This window comes from Physeter macrocephalus, chromosome 16 (genome assembly GCF_002837175.3).
Source record: "Physeter macrocephalus isolate SW-GA chromosome 16, ASM283717v5, whole genome shotgun sequence".
NCBI classification, from domain to species: Eukaryota; Metazoa; Chordata; class Mammalia; order Artiodactyla; family Physeteridae; genus Physeter; species Physeter macrocephalus.
In genome coordinates, this window is record NC_041229.1 from 100,581,322 (window position 1) to 100,600,752 (window position 19,431).

General features: G+C 60.7%; 1 protein-coding gene across 2 annotated transcripts in view; it reads right to left on the minus strand.

Moving 5' to 3' along the window:
* Positions 1 to 19,431, minus strand: part of SYT7 (synaptotagmin 7) — a 64,119-nt gene that overhangs the window by 11,736 nt on the left and 32,952 nt on the right. The window contains exons 4-9 of one of the 2 annotated variants that reach the window (XM_028501493.1): positions 18,926 to 19,057; positions 17,783 to 18,007; positions 14,011 to 14,379; positions 9,875 to 9,997; positions 4,740 to 4,875; positions 238 to 508 (exon numbers count right to left, since the gene is read on the minus strand). In XM_028501493.1, the coding sequence (XP_028357294.1) occupies positions 238 to 508; positions 4,740 to 4,875; positions 9,875 to 9,997; positions 14,011 to 14,379; positions 17,783 to 18,007; positions 18,926 to 19,057 (1,256 nt within the window). The remainder of the gene's footprint in view (positions 1 to 237; positions 509 to 4,739; positions 4,876 to 9,874; positions 9,998 to 14,010; positions 14,380 to 17,782; positions 18,008 to 18,925; positions 19,058 to 19,431) is intronic. The other variant, XM_055091697.1, reaches the window with a different exon arrangement.

Sequence of the window (19,431 nt, forward strand, 5' to 3'; positions counted from 1 at the left end):
CCTCCTCGGCCTCTGGCTGTGATGCTGGCTCCACTCAGCCCTGTGACCTCATCCCAGCTGGACACGGTACGCAGCAGGTTAACCGGGCCGAGTTGCTCGCCTGTGTGTTGGTACGCGCGTGTGCGCGCGCACCTGTACGCGTGCGTTTGTGCATGTGGTCACATGGAGGGGGGAGGGTTGGGGGGGGTGGAGGAGGGGAAGAGGGGGACTCTGGGGGCAGGGGCAGCACAGCCTCACCTTCAAAGAGGAAGGTCTCGTTCCAGTGGGGGTTCAGGTTCTTCCGCTTCACCTTGGTCTCCAGCTTGTGCTTCTTGTCTGGCAGCAGGTAGATCTTGACGAAGGGGTCGCTGGTGCCGCTGAAGTCCTTGGCTGGCAGCTCCTGGGCCTTCATGATCTTCACGGTGAGCGTGGACTCCTGGAAGTTGTAGCCGACACTGAACTGGATCCGGCCCAGGTTCTCTCGGCTGCAGCCCTCGTGGACCTCGTCCTCCTCAGAGCCTGGGGAGAGCTGGGGGCGGGGGGAGAGGCAGGCAGCGCTGGGGAGGATTCTGCTTCCCTGAAGCCCCCTCTGCAGCCCAGCAGGGTTGGGAGGCCTCGCTGTGCCAAAGGCCAGTCCAGCCGCCTCCTCCCCCTGGTCACCACGCGGGGCTGGTGGTGGCACGTCCCACATTCAGATCTGGGCGAGGATGCTGAGAGGGAGGGCAGGTGCCTTGACCAGGGTCACACAGGGAGGGAGGGGCAGAGCCGGGACAGCCCCTGAACCCCAGAGCACTGCACACCCCACTTTCCAGCCTCTCCTCGGAGCCCCGGGTCTGCTTCGCCTCCCCTGGTGCACCCTGGGACCCCCCCCACCAGCCCCCTCCTCCATCTTTCCACTCTTCCAACAGCCCTGTGGGGTCCCCTGTGAAATACACCAACACAAAAACCTGGGTTACAAAACAGATGAGGGAGGCTCTTCTCATCTCAAAAGAGTTTACCACTATATTTCTTTGGAAAGTGACTCTCTGGGGTTCTGAGGATGATGTGATTTGCAAAATGAGAGAGGCATTTTCAGAAGCAACGTCTGTTTGTGTAAGGCAGGGACACTAAAAGTACAGATTCCCAGGCCCCATCCCTGGGAATGTGTAATAGCAGAATTGTGTAATAGGAGCCTCAGATGACAGTACTGCAAACCAAGGCTGAGGACCACTGGAAGGGAGGCTACACCTGCATTCAGTCCTCATCCCCCGGGGGGTGGCACTTGAGCCCACCCAGCAACCGACAGACATGTGGGGGGTGGCATGGTGTCCCATTCCCAGGAGGATGTTGAAAAAATAGGAGGCAATTCGGGGGAGGGTCACCCAGCCAAGTGTTTCCAGCTGTGGTTGCTCGTTGGGGACACCTGGTTAGGTTTTAGAATCTTGCCCATCCCCCAGCCACCTGGTGGTTAATAGATAACTAACAAGGACCTACCGTATAGCACAGGGAACTCTACTCAGTACTCTGTAATGACCTATACGGGAAAAGAAGCTAAAAAAGAGTGGAGATATGTATACGTACAACTGATTCACTTTGCTGTACACCTGAAACTAACACAACATTGTAAATCAAGTATACTCCAATTAAAAAAAAAAAGAAAGGAAAAAAAGCTCCTGAGGTGATTGGGTAAGAGCCAGGGTAGGACTCAGGGTACCATATTTATGACAAAACTGCTGGTACCGGTTTGCTTTCCCTCCTTCCCCTGCAGGAGACTTCTCTGTGCCCTCCCCCTTCATCCTGGAGAGGTGACCCCAGGCTCTCAAAATACTAACTGATACAGATGATAAGAATGTGTATAGTGTGCACCGACCACGGCAGAAGACTCTTACATCACCTCTTCTTACTGAATCCTGACAACAGCCGGGAGAGGCAGTTACCACCACTCTCTAGCTGAGGAGACTGGCTCAGAGAGGTTAAGTCACACGTCCAAGATTGCACAGCAGTATGGACTCCCTCTGACTTGAAAGCCCACTCTTTCCACCAAAACAGGCCCACATCCCAAGAAATTCTGCGACTTCCTCCTGCAAGCCAGTGAGGACTCAACTGCCCTAGGCGAGGAGCATGCAAATCACACTAACGATAGTAACTACCATGCTCCTTGTACTGTATGCTTTGCCCTCCTCTACTCCCTACAACATCCTGATGAGGCAGGCACTACCGTGCTCCAACTTGGTTGGGGGCACAGAGAGATTACTGCCTCAAGTCGCCTGTGACTAAGAGATGAGCCCGGAGTTCGAACCCAAGTCAGCGCCCAGCCACCCATGAGTGTCCTTCCAGCTGCCCTCACTCTCACACTCAGATCTGGCGCTTCACTAGCCACACCCCTGGTCCTGCCTGGAGGTGGAAGGGGGGCTGAGCTGCCTCCTTTGCTCTTCTCACAGTGGAAGCGGGTCCCTCAAGCCCTGCCCCTTGGCGGGATCCAGGCAGCCCTGCAAGCTCCACCCAGGCCCGCTGAGAATCTGGCTTCCCGACCCAGATCCAGTTTTCCCCTGGCGCTCCTTCCTTCTCCTCCTACCAGCCCCACTCCCTTTTAACCTCAGTTTTTGCATCTGTAGAATGGGACCATGAGACAGACCTATGTTACGGGGTTCCAGGGAAGGTTAAGGGGGTCTACATCACTTTCGTGGTCCTGCTCTGTGGCCTGGTGCCTGCCACTGCTGGCCATGGACTGAGAGCCTGGGCATGCAGTCCCTGCCACGACCACTTGCCCCTCCACATTCCTTCTAAAGTTGGGATGGAGACCCTGGTGACTGGAGCCCAGGTGGCCCCAGCCTCACCTGAGGCTGGTCACTTGGATCTTGGTTCCCAAACAAGGTAGTCTGGGGTGAGAGGCCCAAGCTGGGCCAGTGGACTTCACCTCAGAAGTGGGCAGTGGCTCTGTGCCCATCCCCAGCCTTCCCAAACCACAGCCCTGAACCTTAATTAACCAGCTGGGGCGGGGCCTGGATCTGTTTCCATGGCAACCAGGCTAGCCACCCCCACCAAGGGCTGGAGGAGGTGCTGCCTGAGCCCCAGCTCTGGCAGAAGCAAGCGGGGCAGGAGTAACTCAGATGCGGATGCGGTCCAGCCTCCTCTCTGACCCCGTCCCCTCGGTCCCTTTGTCTGTAAGGCTGCGGGTGCCCGACTCCTCTTTCTCCACGCCTGGGGCAGGGAGATCAGCCGATGGTTTACTTCTGCCCTGTTCATCTTCACATCACTACTAATGCCAGTGACCCAGCTTTGGCCTAGGGCTAGGCAATTAGACCCTGCCTGCCCACCTCTGAGCATCTGCTGAGCACGCGAGAGGGCGCTGGGGCCTGCACTGCCTCCTTCTGCCTGTGGCTCTTGGCTCCCCCCACCACCACCCGGGGGCAGCAAGGTGTAGGCAAGCTGGCTGGGAAAGGGCCGTCCCTTCTGGGAACCTGGCTACCGGGAAGCTGTAGCCAATTAAGAGGCTGCACATGGAGGCAGGATGGACTGTGGCGATGGTCCGTCCAGAGGAGAGGATGGCCGGGCTGATCTACATGGATGGGGGAAGACAGAGAGGAGGTGGTGGAGGACCCGGCACTCAGGGCCCAGGGGTCAGGGAGAGGGGGAGAGGTGGGGAGGCCCAAGGGAGACCAGATCTGGAATGAGGAAAATCTGATGCTCTAATCTGCATCCGAGAGAAACGCGGATTTGGGGGCCCGCGGCAGGCTTGCTGACTGGGAATCTGCATTTTAACAAGATCCCCCAGTGATTCGTGTGCCTATCACAATTTGAGAGGCGCTGGGCTAGAAAAGAGGAGTGCGGATGGATGGTTAGAGCCGGCTGAGCCCTGAATGGCAGGAGGGTGGGGCCTGGGGGCTCCGGGGGCCCCGGGGAGGCTGGGGGCTGCGGTGTCAGAGCAGTGGGCAAGGGGCCTCTGAATTGAAGGACGTCAGGTCTGGCGAGGGCCTGAGAGCCCAGCGAGCCCCCTTCCCTCCCTCTCTGGGAGGAAGGGGGGAGACAGGGAGGAGGGAAGGGGGAAGAGGAAGGGGAGCCCAGGTCCCAGTAGGAACCTAGCAGGCACCGGGTTCCCACCCTCGTCCTCGCCCAGCCTTCCCGGAAACTCTGGGCTGCCAAGCCTGTGACTGACTCCCGCCTGAAATCGCCAGCTGCCAAATCACAGTGTGCTCGCTCGCCCTGGGGCCTTGGTCCCTCCAGGAGCTCTTTGGAAAGTACAGACGAGGCAAATGGCTGTGACTCGCTGCTGCCACCAGGGGGCGCCATGTGAAGCCACAACCTCTCCCGTGGCGAAAACACCCCAGATCCATAAGACAGGGATCCCGGGAGGCTGGGGTGTGGACAGGAGAACCCCAGCACAGCTGTCCTCTCATAGGGACTAGGACCAGAGGGGTTCTTCTCTCCTGGTCTCTTGGGGCCTCAGCTGGCCCCCCCAGCCATGGAGATTGGGGATGGTCCCTGGGATGGGGATATGAGACCCGCTCCACTGGGAGCGCCACCCGAGACCGCTACTCAGTGGGATGCCACTCCAAGAGAGGGGACACCTTCCGCCCCCAAGTCCTCGCTCCACTAGCCGTTCCTTCTAGGATCACATAGCAGGTTTCTTGGGCCCCTGCTCAATCCAGAGACTGGAGGAGGATGGGAATTCTTAGTCTCTCTTGACAGATGTCCATGCTGGTTCCCCTGCATGACTCCCACGCTGTCACCACTCTCCACACCTGCCCCTCCCCCTGCCCCGGGCCTCCTGCCCTTCTCACCATGAGCATCTCACTGGTGAGGGAGTTGACGAGATCTGAGACGGAGGAGTGAGGCTCGGTCCGGTGGTCAGACTCATCGTGGGGCGTCTGGCCCGGCACTGGGGCTGTGTTCACTGCCTTCCCTCCGGTAGGCAACCTGGGGGGCGGGAGGAATCCGAATGAGCATGGACCTAGAGGTGGGCTGGGCTGGGCGCCACGGGTCTGGGTGGCAGCAGAACCTTCTGAGACCCAAGTAGCTGCCACCTCCTGCGGGCCAGCAGGAACTGCGCTTTTGTCCGTGGGAGCAGGGCCGTCCCCCTCGCCTCTGCCCCAGCGTGATCCGGCTTTGACTCGCCCTGGCAGGTGCTTTTTCGGCCAGTGTCCCCCCTCCTCCTGTTCCCCAGAAAATCCCCCACCCTTCAGCCCCTGCTTGCATGGTGGTCTCTGAGCACCCTCCCTCCCCAGAGGCTCCATCCATCCCTGCTGGCCCCAGCCTGGGAGGCCGGCGGGGAGGCTCCCAAGACGGCGTGTCCTCTCTCCGCGTCCTTACCCTAGGCAAACACGCCCAGAGCACCTGTCTCCTGGAGGCCCCACCTGTTTGTTCAGGCTCAGCGGGAACACAGGTGCCCTTTAGACACGAGACTGACCAGGTGAGCTCAGGACCACTGTCCGCACAGCTCTGTCCAACAGAACTTTCTATGTCCACCCATGGTTATTGAGCATTTGAAATGTGGCCAGTATGACTGAGAACTGAATTTTCACGTTTGTTTGACTTGAACTAATTTAGATTTAAATAGCCACCTATTGGACAGGGCAAATCTACACCCCCTTGCCCAAGCCCGACCCTTCTCCCACTCTGAGAACTACACGTTTGATAAGACTCTCGCCCAGGGTCAGAGAAAGACAGGGTCCCACCGAAAAACGCCAGATCTGACGGCTCCACTCCAGGCCCTGTGTGCACCCTGGCTCCACGCTGCCCCCGGCAAGCTGGGCTCTCTGGCCCAGAGGCTGGGTGGTGAGCCCAGCCTCCGTCTCGCTGGGGTTCAGGAAGGGGGCATTAAAAGCCTGCCCAGGGACCAGGCTGGAACAGCCCATGAGGAGGAGAGATGGGGGCAGGCAGCGAGGAAGACGGGGTGATGGGGAGCACAGGGCTCAGGATGGGCTACAATAGAACAGCTTCGAGAGTACCAGGGCCACAGACTCAGAGACACACACAGGCTGGACACAAGCCATGGCCCTCGGATGGACCAGCCGCCAGCACACGGTTGAGACCAGGCTGGAACAGCCCATGAGGAGGAGAGATGGGGGCAGGCAGCGAGGAAGACGGGGTGATGGGGAGCACAGGGCTCAGGATGGGCTACAATAGAACAGCTTCGAGAGTACCAGGGCCACAGACTCAGAGACACACACAGGCTGGACACAAGCCATGGCCCTCGGATGGACCAGCCGCCAGCACACGGTTGACTACAACAGGCAGACAGACATGCACAGGATGTGCCAGGCCCTGGAGGAGAGACACCAGGACCCAACAGCAGGGTGTGTGCACGCTCACACACACACACACACACACACACACACACACACACACGAGCGCACGCAAGCCTGACAGACACCCAGGGCAACAGGGAGAGAATGGCAGGGGCAACCAGGCAGGTCAACCAGAGCAGCAAGATGACAGACATACAGCGATGTGCACACTTAGATCCTGAGAAGACACACACTCAGGGAGGCCCCGGCATGCCAAGGTGCGCGTGTGGATTGGGAAACGCTGAAACAAAAAAGCAGGGAGCGGTTTCAGGGACAGACACTGAGAATCAGAGGCACGGCGCACCTGCTGTGAGGGCCTGGCCTTGCCCGGAAGACACGGAAACGCCCCACCCCACCCGGGAGGCGCGGGGCGCCCTCCCAGAGGTGCGGCCAGAGCAGAGCACGCGCACACATACACACGCGGACATGTGCTCACACAGACAGGCACGGGGGAGAGGAGGAGGCTGAAATAGCTGGAGAGGTAAAGTCAGGTTAAAAATAGAGCGGGAGAGGAGGAGAGAGCCGAGATTGACTGCTGAAGGTATGAGAAAGTCGGAGTTATTTTGGCCACACCACAGCGTCAGCACAGCTGCAAAGCAGCCTGGGAAGAGATGGTCAGCGCCACTGAAGCTATCGGAGGTCACAGGACAGAAAGAGACAGAGAGACAGGAGCACAGAGGCGAGGGCCCGTCACTGGCCCAGGGACAGCCCTGTGAGGAGCAGATGGGAGGAAGGAGACAGGGAGGCGGAGGGGGGGAGGGAGAGGCCGAGAAAGGTTAGTCGGAGGCGAGTGAAGAGGCTGCAGGGTGGACGAGGGGACAAGGAGGAGAGGCGAGGCAGAGAGGAGGCGGGGGACACACACCGGGACGGAAGAAACATGGTGGCTTCGGAGCGAGGGCAGCATGGGCGTGGCCAGGTCCCGCCCTGCCCCGCCCCCGGCTCCGGTGCGGGTGGGGCCACGGGGGAAACCATTTGGATCCCAAGGAGCAAGGGCGAGAGGGTGGCTGAGAGCACGAGGTGCGCATGGGTGCAGGGCAGCATGGGTGAGGTGGCACGGGCACAGCAGGGCGTGGGAGCCAGGGGCGGCTTTGGCCTCCTTCCCTCCCTCCTGGGCCCAGCAGCATTCTGAAGTTCTTGGGGCCCCGGCGCTGAGGCCTAGGGGCTTGGGGGATCCTGGATGTGGGGCTTCAGGGCCACCAAGGACCCTGGGAGTGGGGGGCAGCGACTTGCTAGATGCACCCCACCTTGCTTGGGACCTGGAGTGGCCACTCCTCCTCGCAGGGCCCTCCCGTCTCCCAGGAGCCTGCTGCTAATAGACCTCGGGGGCAGAATGTCCTCCCCAACAACAGTCAAGGGCCACCCACCCGTTACCCCGGTGACATCCGGCCAAGGGGTCAGCTGGGTGGAGGAGGGGGCACTGGGGCCTAAGGGCAGACCCTGGGTCTGGAGGCAGAAGCTGAGGAGGAAGGGACAGCTGACCCAAGCCCACCATTCCAAGATTCATGCAGCCGGGAACCCAGAGGGGTGGAGCCCTAAAGCGCCTTGTGGGTGGTGCTAATGCCAAGCTTGGGGATGGGGAGAGTGCCAGGCAGGAAGCACCCTTGCAGTGGCCGAGCACCTGGGAAACCCCCCAAGAGCCACGAGAAATGAGCTTCCAGGATGGGGTGGGCGTGACCGGGTGGGAATGGCCTGTGTCCACTGGGAAAGTCGGGCTGGGTTGGGGCGTGGGCCCAGGGCCTCTAGCTCCACACCCACCTTTCCCAGGAAGGCAGGGGACCACTGATGTAATGATCAGAAGGGGTGAGTGTTAAAATATGGAGTGAGACCTAAGTGGCAAGGAGGTAAAAATAGGCTGTGGGTGAAAATGGACCCAGTTAATTAACACATGGGTGACATGAAATCTCGTTTCCAGCCTGCATCTGCACCCTCACGCTTCACACCTTTCTCGACAAGGGGCTCCTTAGCAGGTTTTCAGAGGGCTCCAGCCCTGCTCCTGCAGCCTCTGGTCCATGGCCCCTGGCCCTCTCCCCATGGCCCTCTGGCCCGCCTGCAGCCCAGCTCTGAGCCCTGAGCTCAGGAAGCCAGGACCCCGGTGGCTCCAGTGGGTTGGAGGTGGCAGACTCCATTCCTCCCGCACCCCAGGACTTGGGCTCAGGGTGTGACACCATCTGTACCACTGAGTGAAGGAGCTGGTCCCACTCTCCCCTCCCACTCTCTGGGGACTTCTGGCTTTGTCCACCATAGACATGCAACTGTGAACTCGGGATGGGAAGAAAATAAGAGAGTTGGTTTCCAGAAGCCACCAGAGGGACAGGCAAGTCAGCTAACTCGGCCTGTCCTTCCCTAACACACAGGCCCCTGGCAGCAGCCCGGGACAGTCCCTTCCTGCACCTTCAGGCCTCTTAATAAGCAAGTGTCAGGGTCTCCGCCTGGCTGACAGGCTCTGACAAGTGCCCCAGTCCGAGGGTCTGCTCCCTCATTAGAGACTTAGCAGGTCCAAGCTCAAAGGGGTCACCCTGTCCAATCCTTCATTTGACAGGTGAGGAAGCAGAGGCCCAGAGAAGGGCTGTGACTTGCCCAAGGTTGCAGAACGAGGCTCTGGTAGCAGAGCTACAGGGAGGCAGCCTGGCTGCCAGGTCACACTCTCCTGCAGGCCTTTTCTGGTGAAAAGTACACCTGACCAAGGTGATGAGCCCTCCTCCCACGATTACAGGTGTGTGGCTGGCCCAGCCCGAGGCCAGGTGGGAAAAAGCGGCCAGACCAGGTGCAGGATATCCCACCTTAGTGATGCTGCCTGAACCCTGGGACCTCTGATCTTTCCCCGTCCCCTTCCCCGTGAGAGCGCTTCTAACGGGGGCATCAGGAGATGCCTCCCCGCGTTCCTGATGGCCAGGCCTCGGCTCAGCCTGTGCTGTGGCCACACAGGCTACTCCTGAGGGCCAGCTGCAGGGCTCCCGGTGACAGAGGGCCTGACCGGCACCTGCCGGCTGCTCTCCGCCCCCACCCCCTATCCCATTTCCTCCTCCTGGTACCTCGGGCTCAGGGGCTGCCTTTCTGGTCACCAGGCCTCTCCCAGGCCCCAGACCCTCCCCACCAGGGGCTCCTCTTCCATCAGCCGAGAGCAGCCGTATCACATCTCTGCAGGGGGCGGGGGGGGTGTGTGTGACCATCACCCCAGCGGGACTTCAGGCAAGAGGGAGGTTGAGGTGGCGGGGATGAGGGAGAACAGGCTGGCGCCCCTTCCCTAACATCCCCGCTGCCCACCAACCACCAGAGAAACTGGGATTTCTGGGCCGGGGTGGGGCAGAGATGAAAGGTGAGGTGCAGCAGAGGGGAGCCAAGCGGAAGGATGGGGCAGAAAGGCTGGCTTGCTCCGGGCGAGGGGCAGGCATGCCCGGGGAGCAGGCTTGATCCAGAATGGTCCCAGGACAGCCACACGGGCCTCAGACCTGAGGGACACCACCAGGGTGGCATGTGTGAGGGCACCGGCCGGGGAGGGGGCTGTCCTCCTGCTCCAGCATCCGCTGAAGGCGCCGCCGCCTCGTCCAGCGACCGGCGGTCGAGGCTGGTGGCCCCTCCACGCCTCCTTCTCTGCTGCCGCCGCCGCAGGCCCTCGCCTGTGCTCGTACCTCTTGTCACCCTGAGCGTTCTGGTTCTGCTGGGTTCCTGGGTTTTGCAGGTCAGGGATATTGGCAAAGTCATCCTGTTCCGAAAGCCCTAAGACCAAGGATAGCACCACCATCCGGCCTTCCCTGCCAGGGGTGGGCAGCCCACCAGCCAGGGTGAAAGGAGGAGGCCCCAGGGGCGGGGGCGGGGGCGGGGAGGGGAAGGAGAGAGAGACAGAGACAGAGACAAAGAGAGAGAAGAAAAAAGCGTAAGAAACTGGCCCTGCAGGAGAGAAACCAAACTTCAGCACTGTCAACAGTTGTAGAGCAGAGCAGGAGGCGGCAGGGGACAGAGGGGAGGTGTCCACGGCCTGAGACCCAGCTAGCCATGGGGAAGGGGCTGGGCAGAGGCCTGCGAGGTGGCGTGCGACCGGGACGTCCCGAGGAAACACTCGGGGAAGGCTGCGGGGAGTGGAGCCCAGGCCCTGGGACATGGTCCCTTTCCAAGGTTGGTTCACCTCCGGCTGAACAAAGGCCAGAGGCTACTCGCTCAGACCATCTGGGCCCCTGGGAGAAGAGGGAGGGCTGTGCTGCCATCTTGCTTGGGGACCGCGCGGGTGGGTTTGGGTTCCCAGGCGGGAGGTTCTCAGAAGGTTTGGAAATCCGATGGGCACTGCACCCAGTTGAGCCCCTCATAAAGACATCTCTGGGTCCTCTGGTCAGCCAGGTGTGCTTGATGCCAGGAGGGGGTCTCAGGAGCTCCCTCGCCCAGGTCCCCGGACACACGGCCCATTGGAGGAGAACGCGAGTCTCTTCCGGCGTATGGCGTGCTGGCCGTCGCGGGCCTTCTCCTGCGTCCCCCTTCCTGGAGAGCTGGGGAGTAACCACCGAGGCTCTGGGGGCCAGTTCAGCGGCCTCTCCTTAGAGAAGCAGTCCAGAAGTCATCAAAAGGCAAAGGCGGAGGGAGAGAAAGTGCAGGAAGCTGGCGAGGTCTGGAGACGTCCCGGCAGGACTCGAGGTAGCCTGTGTCTGCGGTCAGGACAGTCTGGAGGAGGCCGGAGGGATCCTGCTCTGAGGGAGACTCAGTCCAGGTGGACAAGGAGTCGCCATGTGGGCAGCAGTGTGCGGCCAGAGGTCAAGGTGAGACATCTTTAGCGTGAGGCTCTCTCGGAGACCCGCTGGGCAACTGCAGGGCTGCCTGCACTTTCCGGGGGTGAAAAGTGACCCTGTGCCTCTCCAAACCATCTGAGTTCGTGGGTGTTTTCTGGGTGCCTTGCTGAGCTCCTCCAGTGTTGAGCTCTCATCTGAACAAGGGGAGAGGGATTCTTGGATGGGGCAGACATGGAAGCATGTCTCAGGGAGGGCCAAGGGAAAGATGGTAAGCCTGATGGAAGGTTGTGGACGGTGGGAGATCCTGGGTTAGGAAGTCTACGACTTCAACCACCACCCAAGTGGGCGAGGTTCAGAGAGGAACCGCTAGCTATGGCTGTTTTCCAGAGAAGTTGTCAAAAAGGGAACTCTACCAGTGAGAAATGACAACCTAGGGGAGGGGTGGGGGTCCGGGGGTCTTGGAAAATGGGAGACGGCCGTGGGGTCCAAGGAGGGGCCGGCGCTAGGTGGACGCGTTCTTTGTCTTTGCACCTTTGTCCTGGGCACGGTTGCTCCAGGCTGACACCTGCAGCGGCATCTAACTTTTGGGAAACAACTCCCCCCTTCCCTCAGGACGAATCTTCATTTTCTTTGTTCCCTGCCCACCGGTACTGTTTCAGAGTTGGTAAAATTCCACTTGGCTCCTCGGGAGCTGGTCGTGCTGGGGGATGGCAAACCCGACGAAAACAACATGTTTTTCCCTGGTTAATGCATTTTTCGGATACTCCTTTTGCTCTTCTTAAAAACAAAACGGCTCCTCCGCACAAGTTCCCGATTTGTCGTTCTCCGTGGCATCACGGGGCGCAGGGGCGAGCCTGAAGGGCAAGAGGTGGAGATTTGGGGGAGAAGCTAGCGGTGCTGGGAGGAGTCACATCCGCGAAGCAGGAGGAATGCCTTCTCCCTGCAAGGGGGCGGTGGGATCTCGGGGGCGCCTGGCTAGCCTTCTCACCCCGACTCTCTACCCGGGCCACCAGCATCTGGGGCAAGAGAAGGGCGTCAGAAGCACGCCAGCTAAACTGTAAGGCAGGGGTCAGGGGCCGGCAAACTACAGCTGGTGGCCTGTTTTTGTACAGCCCACAAGCTAAGAATGGTGTGTACATTTTTATAGGATTGTTTAAAAAAAAAATGTGATTGAGACCACATGTGTCCCTCAGAGCCTAAATTGTTTATAATCTGGTCCTTTAAAGAAAAAGTTTGCTGACCCCTGCTGTGAGGGACTACAGTGGAAGAGGTAGGGGGATGAGGAGAGCTCTGGAGGTGGCCAGCAGGTGAGGGGCACGAGAGCTGCGGTGGGTAGAAGAAGCGTAGACCGAGATGCTGGCAGATGAGTGATGCTCATCAAATCTTCGCCAGCTAGAGAGGCGGGGAAGAGTGGGTACCCTGGGGCTTTCCTGCAGCTGGTTCTTTTCTTCCCAGAGCCCAGGCATAGCCCTTGCCCCCATGTGATGGCTGCTAGAATGCAAGGCAGGGGGATGGCTGTGCAGAGAGCAGCCTGCAGTCAGGAGGAGCAGAGGGTTGCAGGCTTCTGGCTGGTTCTCAGCTCCGTTCAAGCCACGGCAGAACCAATTCCCACCACTCTCCTAATCCACGCTGGTGCCACGGCATCCGTCCCAGAACAAACCACCACCCGGAGGCCAGGAGGCTCCGCTGGGCATCTTGTCTCGTGCAGGCATCCAGCTGGATTCCCAAGGGTCCTTGGGCGGGGGGAGCCCCAACAGATGCACTGCCCGGTTTTGCCAAGCAGAGTCACCGGCAGCATGTTCTGCCTGGCCAGGGCCATAGGCCACTTGCGTGGGTACGGGAAGCTGGCGTGGTGGGGTGTCTTCCATTGGGGTGCTCCCTCCAGGGGCAGCACTCCCGACCACCCTTTCGGGCTGGGGTCTCAGCCAGAGAGGCAGGATGCTCTGAGGACTTGTTCGCCTTCAGAATCCCCACATCTTGCCAATGAGCTGGGCCTTGACCTTGGCCTTCCCCTTCCTCCTCCCTTTCTCCTCTCCCAGGCTTAGTGTGCTGGTCTCCTGCTCCGTGAAAAGTGCTCCCAGGAAAGACCTGGGTGATGAGAATAATCCCCAGAGCCTGGAAGCAAGGTCACGTTAGGCCAGAGGAAGGAGGTGATGTCAGGGACTGAAGCCCAGGCCTGTCCTGGGCTCTGAGAGTGAGTGTCAATGCCCAGAGGGACATTAGGGAGAGGGCACCCTGGGCAGGGCTCTACCAGCGAGGGAGGGGCAAGGGGGGCACACGGTGCGGGGCTGGGGGGACACACACAGCGGAGGCGAATGGCTAAGGCCAGACACCGATGGTGTCCTGTTACTTCTCTGACCTGTACATGTGAAAGAGGGCTCTGATTCAGAAACATTTTCTAAAGCTTCGGGGGAACATCCGAGGTTTGTCCTCAGGGAATGGGTCATGGCGGGAGCCGGGGAGGGGGCTGGAGGGCAGGTGGCTACAGAAGGTCGGAGAGGCAGAGGACAGGGCCCACCGCAGGGACAGGGGAAGTGGGAGGGAGGGAGGGAGGCAGGAAGGTGAGCATTGTTGGGTTACAGGGAAGACGGAAACTGGACGGGAGGAGGCGAGGCCTGACCCATGGAGTGAAGGAGGCCGGGTTTGGGAGGAGAGGAGGAGAGAGGTCACCGGAGAGCAGGGAGGGGAGGGAGGCCAGGAGAGCCTGGGACTGGCTGGGAAGGGGAGAGACAGATGCGGGGACCTCAGCAGCATCCCCTAGTGTCTCCACTGACTCTCAGGGAGGAACTTCTCCAAGCCCTGGGGGCACCGAGCGGGGCTGGAGTCCTCAGAGGGGTGGCTCAGATACAAGTCCTTCCACGGGGGGCTTTAGGCACGAGCCGCAAGCCACGGGAGGCTGGGGAGGGGGCAGCGGAGTCTGCTGGGCACCCCGCCTCGGAGATGGAGGGCTAAGAGTCGTTCTGGGCCGGCCACTCCCAAGGACACAGGGAGGAAAGAGGCTGGGTCGGGGAAGGCGGCGGGGGGCCGGGCCACTCAAGGGGGGGACTTACAGGAAAGATTTCATGTCCAAGCCTCGGTTTCGAATCTGCCCCACCACGTGGTCCCAGCTGCCTGGGTTGGAGCGGCTGCGGCCGCCGGCCGGCCGGTACTTGGAGCCGGCCGAGGAGCCCTGCCGAGCCTGGCCCCGGCCGTAGGCCCGAGAGTTGGGGCCCGGCACCGAGGCCGCGTGGGCCTGCAGCTGGCCCAGGCTCTGGCTGGTGGTGGGCTGGCTGGTCTGCTGGCCCCGCTGGTGCTGGCTCAGCGGCTGCTGCAGGCTCTGCTGCCGCATCAGAGTGCAGGGTCGCTGGCATTTCGGCTCTCCCGTGGAGCTGGGGATAGACTCAAGGGTAGTGGTCGTGGACAGGGTGGAGTCCTCGAAACTTGGGGCGGGTGGAGGAGAGGAGAGAAAGGAGAAGCAGGTGAAGGGATCACAGTGGAGGAGAAAGAAGCCTAGGGCCAGGACGAGGAGGCCCCAGTACGGGGCGCGCTCTGCCGGACCTCGCCGGGCCTCCATCGGAGTTGTCGCCACTGCCGTCGTCGCCGCCACCCCCTCAGCCAGGCGGCCGCGGAGCCCCGCGCCCACCCTGAGGTCCCCAGGCCGCCCCGCCCAGCAGCCCCGCCCCCGCCCTGGCCCTGGCTCAGCTAGTGCCCGATACCTCCTGTCTGATGGTCTGGGTGGACCGTGGGAGCTGCGGAGGCTGCGTGGTGAAGGCAGGTCCCAGGGCCCTGCGGCTGCCTGTCACGTTGGACTGGGAGCGGGTGGAGGGAGCTGGGCCACCCCCTCCCGCCGTCTCGCTGGGGGACCCCGGGAAAGTCTGCCTCTGCGTTCTAAGTACTACTGGCCTTTGGAGACGCGAGGAAATCCAGGCCGGCGCAGAGCTGGCCTAGTAATGCGTGGTGAGTCAGCGGAAGCCAACGATTCTCATGCTTTGTCCTCAGACGCTGGGGCGCGTCCTCGGGCTCCCGGACCTCTGCCCTGTGGCGGGCACTGACTCAGGATTCAGGCTCTGGTGCAGATCTTTGCCCTCCTTGTGGGGTTCCTTGTTTCTGAGGCTTAGGGTCAATTCCCGGGATCTTGGGAATGACTCCCAGTCAGAGGAGGGGACGCAGGAAACCACTTGGCTGGCCAGTTTATCACGGTTCTGACAAAGAACAGGGTAATTATCCTGTCCTCTGTGCACCTGTAAGATGGCACGTGCCTCATGGGCCACCAGCATCTCTGAAACACGCTGGGAACAGGGCAAGGACAGACAGGAGACAGGACACGGCTCATCAGAGGTGGTCTGGGGTCAGAGAGACCCAGGGTTCAAAGCCCATCTCTGCCGCTTCTTAACTGTGGGACTTTGGAAAAGGGAGTCCACCTCTCAGTTTCCTCTTCTGTAAAACGGGGTAAAAATTCCTGAATTGCCTCCATCACAGGGTTGCCATGGGGACCAATGAGGTCAGGCCCAGGGAAGCATGCTCCCTTGCCAGTGGAAGCTGCAAATGTCTCAGGAGGTGGAGACAGAAGGAGTCAGAGACCCCTGGCCTCCCCAGGCAACCTGTCTGCTTTGTCTCCTGGCCAGAGATTTCAGCGCATGCAGGGCCACAGCCTCAGAGGGCCCAACCTCCACTTCTTCTGTTCCTTCCCTCCACCTTCCATCCCAGTTGTCTAGGGCAGGGGTTGGCAAGCTATGTCCTGTGGGCCAAATCTGGCCCGCCACTTGATTTTGTAAATAAAGTTTTACTGGAATACAGCCATTGTCATTAATTTACATCCTGTCTGTGGCTGCTTTGGGGCTACAAGGCTGGGGTTGAGTAGTCATAAAAGAGACTATGTGACTTGCAAAGCCTCTTCCCTATCAGGCCTTTTATAGAGATAGCTTGCCACCTCCTGGTCTAGAGCCACAGGGTAGCCGTGCCCGAGGGAGGCCCCAGGGCCCTTGGAGCCGCTTTCACCACTGCAACCAGACCTCAGCCTGGCTCACCCCCTGAGCCTATCCTGGGAATCAAAAGGACAACAGTTAGGCCGCCCCTGTGCGCTGAGAGAGAGAAAGAGAAAGAATGAGAGCAAAAGAGGGAGAGAAAGTCAGAGAATAGTAAAGAGAAAAAGGAAGAAAGGAAGAAAGGAAAGAAAGAAAGAAAGAAAGAAAGAAAGAAAGAAAGAAAGAAAGAAAGAAAGAAAGAAAGAAAGAAAAGAAAAGAAAAGAAGGAAAGAAGGAAGGAAGGAAGAAAGAGAGAAAAGCAAAACAGGGCTTTAGCTGGGGTCTTGGAAGCAGCAGCAGCCTTGCCTGGCTCAGGCCTGGAACCAGGGCGACCTCCAGGGGCAGGCGTGGGCCTGGCTGGCCAGGGAGGCCCACAGCTCCCGGGGGGGCAGGCCGAGGAAAGGGGTGGACGGCACTTGGGCGGCCGCCTCCTCCTCCAAGCTTGACCTCATTTTGGTTTTCTGTCACATCCCAAATTAGTCCAACTTACAACCTCTCAGTCACAGGAAAGTAAAATCGGTTCCTCCAGGCCTGGAGCCAGTGGATGGCGCAGAGGCCTCAGCCAGCCTGGAGCCTGTGGCCAAAGCAACCTGGCGCGGGTGGGGCACCGGGCCTGGCTCTCTGAGGGGGTGTGGGGCTTCCCTCTGGGGTTCTCCGGAGGCTCAGTGTCGGGGAGAAATCCGCTCGTGCTGCCTCAGGCCAACAAGCAAATGAGGTCTCAGCACGCTGGCCCTCGGTGGTCCCAATGGCGGGAGCCACAGGCTTTCTAAAGAGAACCAGCCCAGCCGCTAAGAAGGGGTCAGGGCTGTTGGCCTTCTAAGTGAGAGGCTGCTCCATTAGCTGGGAACGAGGCAGTTCTAAAAGCTGAAAATGGAACCTATATCCCAATGGGTGAGAACGGTCATAGTTCAAAGGATTTAGAGCCCGGAAGGCTCAGCTATGGGGAAATGGAAGGTTCTAAGAGCCAAGATGAGAATAAGGCTGCCCCATGGTGGAAGGGGAGAACATACTGTCTGCTGAGAACAGGAGCCAACCCTATGTCTGCTGCTCCCAGGCAGGGACTGACTGTTTGGCCAGCTCAGACAGTTATTAAAAAAGAAACAGCTCTTCTGTCTGATGTCCAGACCACCTTTGTCAGAAAAGAGAAGTTAGCTAGGGCTCAACAACCCAACCTCCAAGAACACACAGTCCCAACAGCTGAGAGTGGGACCCCTCACTGGCCAAGACTGGGACAGCCAATGGGGACGGCCGAGATGAGGATGAGCCAATGGGGACGTCCCGGCTGCTCAGGGTTGGCCTGTGGAACAGATGGCGTCACGGTGCAAGCAAGACTGGGACAAGCCAATGGAGTCGCCTGAGAGTCAGAATGAAATGGCTTAACCCCCGGGTCTAGAGCCATCTGCTGGCTGCAAGAGGGAAAGCCCGGTGGCAGATGAGTGACAGAAAACAGGCTGAGAGCGGGCCAGCTCCCCAGGGATGGATGGTCCAGTGGCTAACAACTGCAGCCTGATGCCCATGGAGGCTGAGATGGAGCGGCCAACCAAAGAGGATGGAATGACCTAAGGACTGAAATGAAGCTGCCCTGGGGGCAGGAAATGGAATGACCTGGTCACTGGCAAAGAAAGAAACCGATGGGGCAGCAGCCGTAGGCTGAGATGCACAGTGCATGGCTGAGGCAATCGTGCCCGATGGCAAGGATGATGGGGGTCTCGTGAAGGGATGGGATGAGCCAGGGGCCGGGGACGGCACCTCTGGGGGCAGCAGCGGGCATGCCAGGGGTCCTGCTGTCCACGCTGGCGGCCGCGGGGCCATCACTCACTTGGACAAGTTGAGCTTCCCGGCGGCCAGGTGGCTCTGCACCATCCGCCAGCGGCCTCTCCCCGCCTTGCCACCGCCGCCCGGCTCGCTGGGGGCAGCGCCGCCGCTTCTCAAGGCGTCCTCTCCTGGTGGCGGCACCGGCGCCGGCTTCTCCCCCAGCCGGCCTTCCCGCTCCACTGCCAGCCCCGCAGCGGCGGCCACTTTGGCGCCAGCCAGGAGGGTGCCACTGGAGGCACCACGAGGCAGCCGGTCCAGAGGGGCACCGGGGGTGGCGGTGGGGGGACAGAGGGCAGGCCACACGTGGGTGGGGGGGATGGGGTGGTAAGAGGGGGAGAAACAACGACAGATAAAAGGAAGAAAGAGACAGTGAGAGAGGAGAGAGAGACAGACGGACAAGAGACGACAGAGAGAGAGAGACAGAGAGAGAGAGAGAGAGAGAGACATCAGCACTGCAGATGGGTCACCGGCGGAGCCTGCAGAGAGGAGAGAGGGGACCGGACGGGCTGGGGTCGGAGAACAACGCACCACGACAGTGGAGGGGGGCCCCTCCCCACCGCCTGGGGCTGGGGCGGCGGGGGTGGGGGGAGGACAGCCACCTCCAAGTCTATCCCACAGGACAACGAAGGGTTAACGACGGAGGAAGAGCGGGCCGTCCAGGCCAGGAGGCCCCAAGGCAGGGAGAGAGAGAAAGCCGTGTTAGTCAGAGTTCGTCACCACCACCACCATCACCGCCACCACCGCCACGACCACCGACCACCGCCAGAGCAGCCAGGGCAGCAGCACACAGCAGGGAGGAGGAAGCGAGCCACACCGAGAGGGAGGGACCAAAAACGGGCAACCCCATCCTGACTGCTGCACAGAGGGGCCAGGGGCCACGGGGACCAGCTCGGGGGGCCGGGTGTGGCCGCGGAGGGGGTGCTCCTGGTGGCTAGCCCTGGGGGAGGGGGCAGGGGAGGGGCAGGCAGGCGAGGGGGGTCAGGAGGGGTTGCTCGTCTCCATGGTCAGCCTGCCCATGGGGTGCGCGGGTGGGGAGGGGGGAGGAGCAGGAGAAGTGAGGGGCCGGGTGGGACGGGGGGGGGAAGGAGGGCGTGCGCGGATACTCGGATACTCGGTACATATGATCAAACCAGGTAAAGTCACTCACTTGAGGGACAGTCGTGGGTCGCCATAAGGGGCGTAGGGTGAAATGTTTAGAATAAACTCCTTGGGAGGGTAGGAGCTCCATTTCTGCTGCACTGTGCTCTCATTGTTATTCCAAAAGTCTCTGTCTAGATCACTGGAGGGGCAGAGAGAGAGGGGAGAAAACAGGGAGATACAAGAAGAAACAAGAACTGCAAGTCCTGTGCGGCGGGCAGAGGGGCCGGGCCCGGGGCACGGAGGGTGGGGCGGGCCGGGGTCGGCTCCTGTGAGGGGAAGAGAGGCGGGTGGCACGCACACGGGCGCATGCGCACACACACACGCGCACGCGCTCCAGGGCGGGAGAAGCAGTGTGCAAGGAGGCGAGCTGCAGGCGGGCAGACTGGAGCCTCGCACCGGGAAGCTGGTGGGAGAGAGAAAGTTGGTGAGAGAGGAGGGGAGGGGGGGCCGGGGACGCGGCCTGGGCTGGGATGGCGATGGTGTGGGGAGTGGGAGGAGGACAGGGTGCTGGCT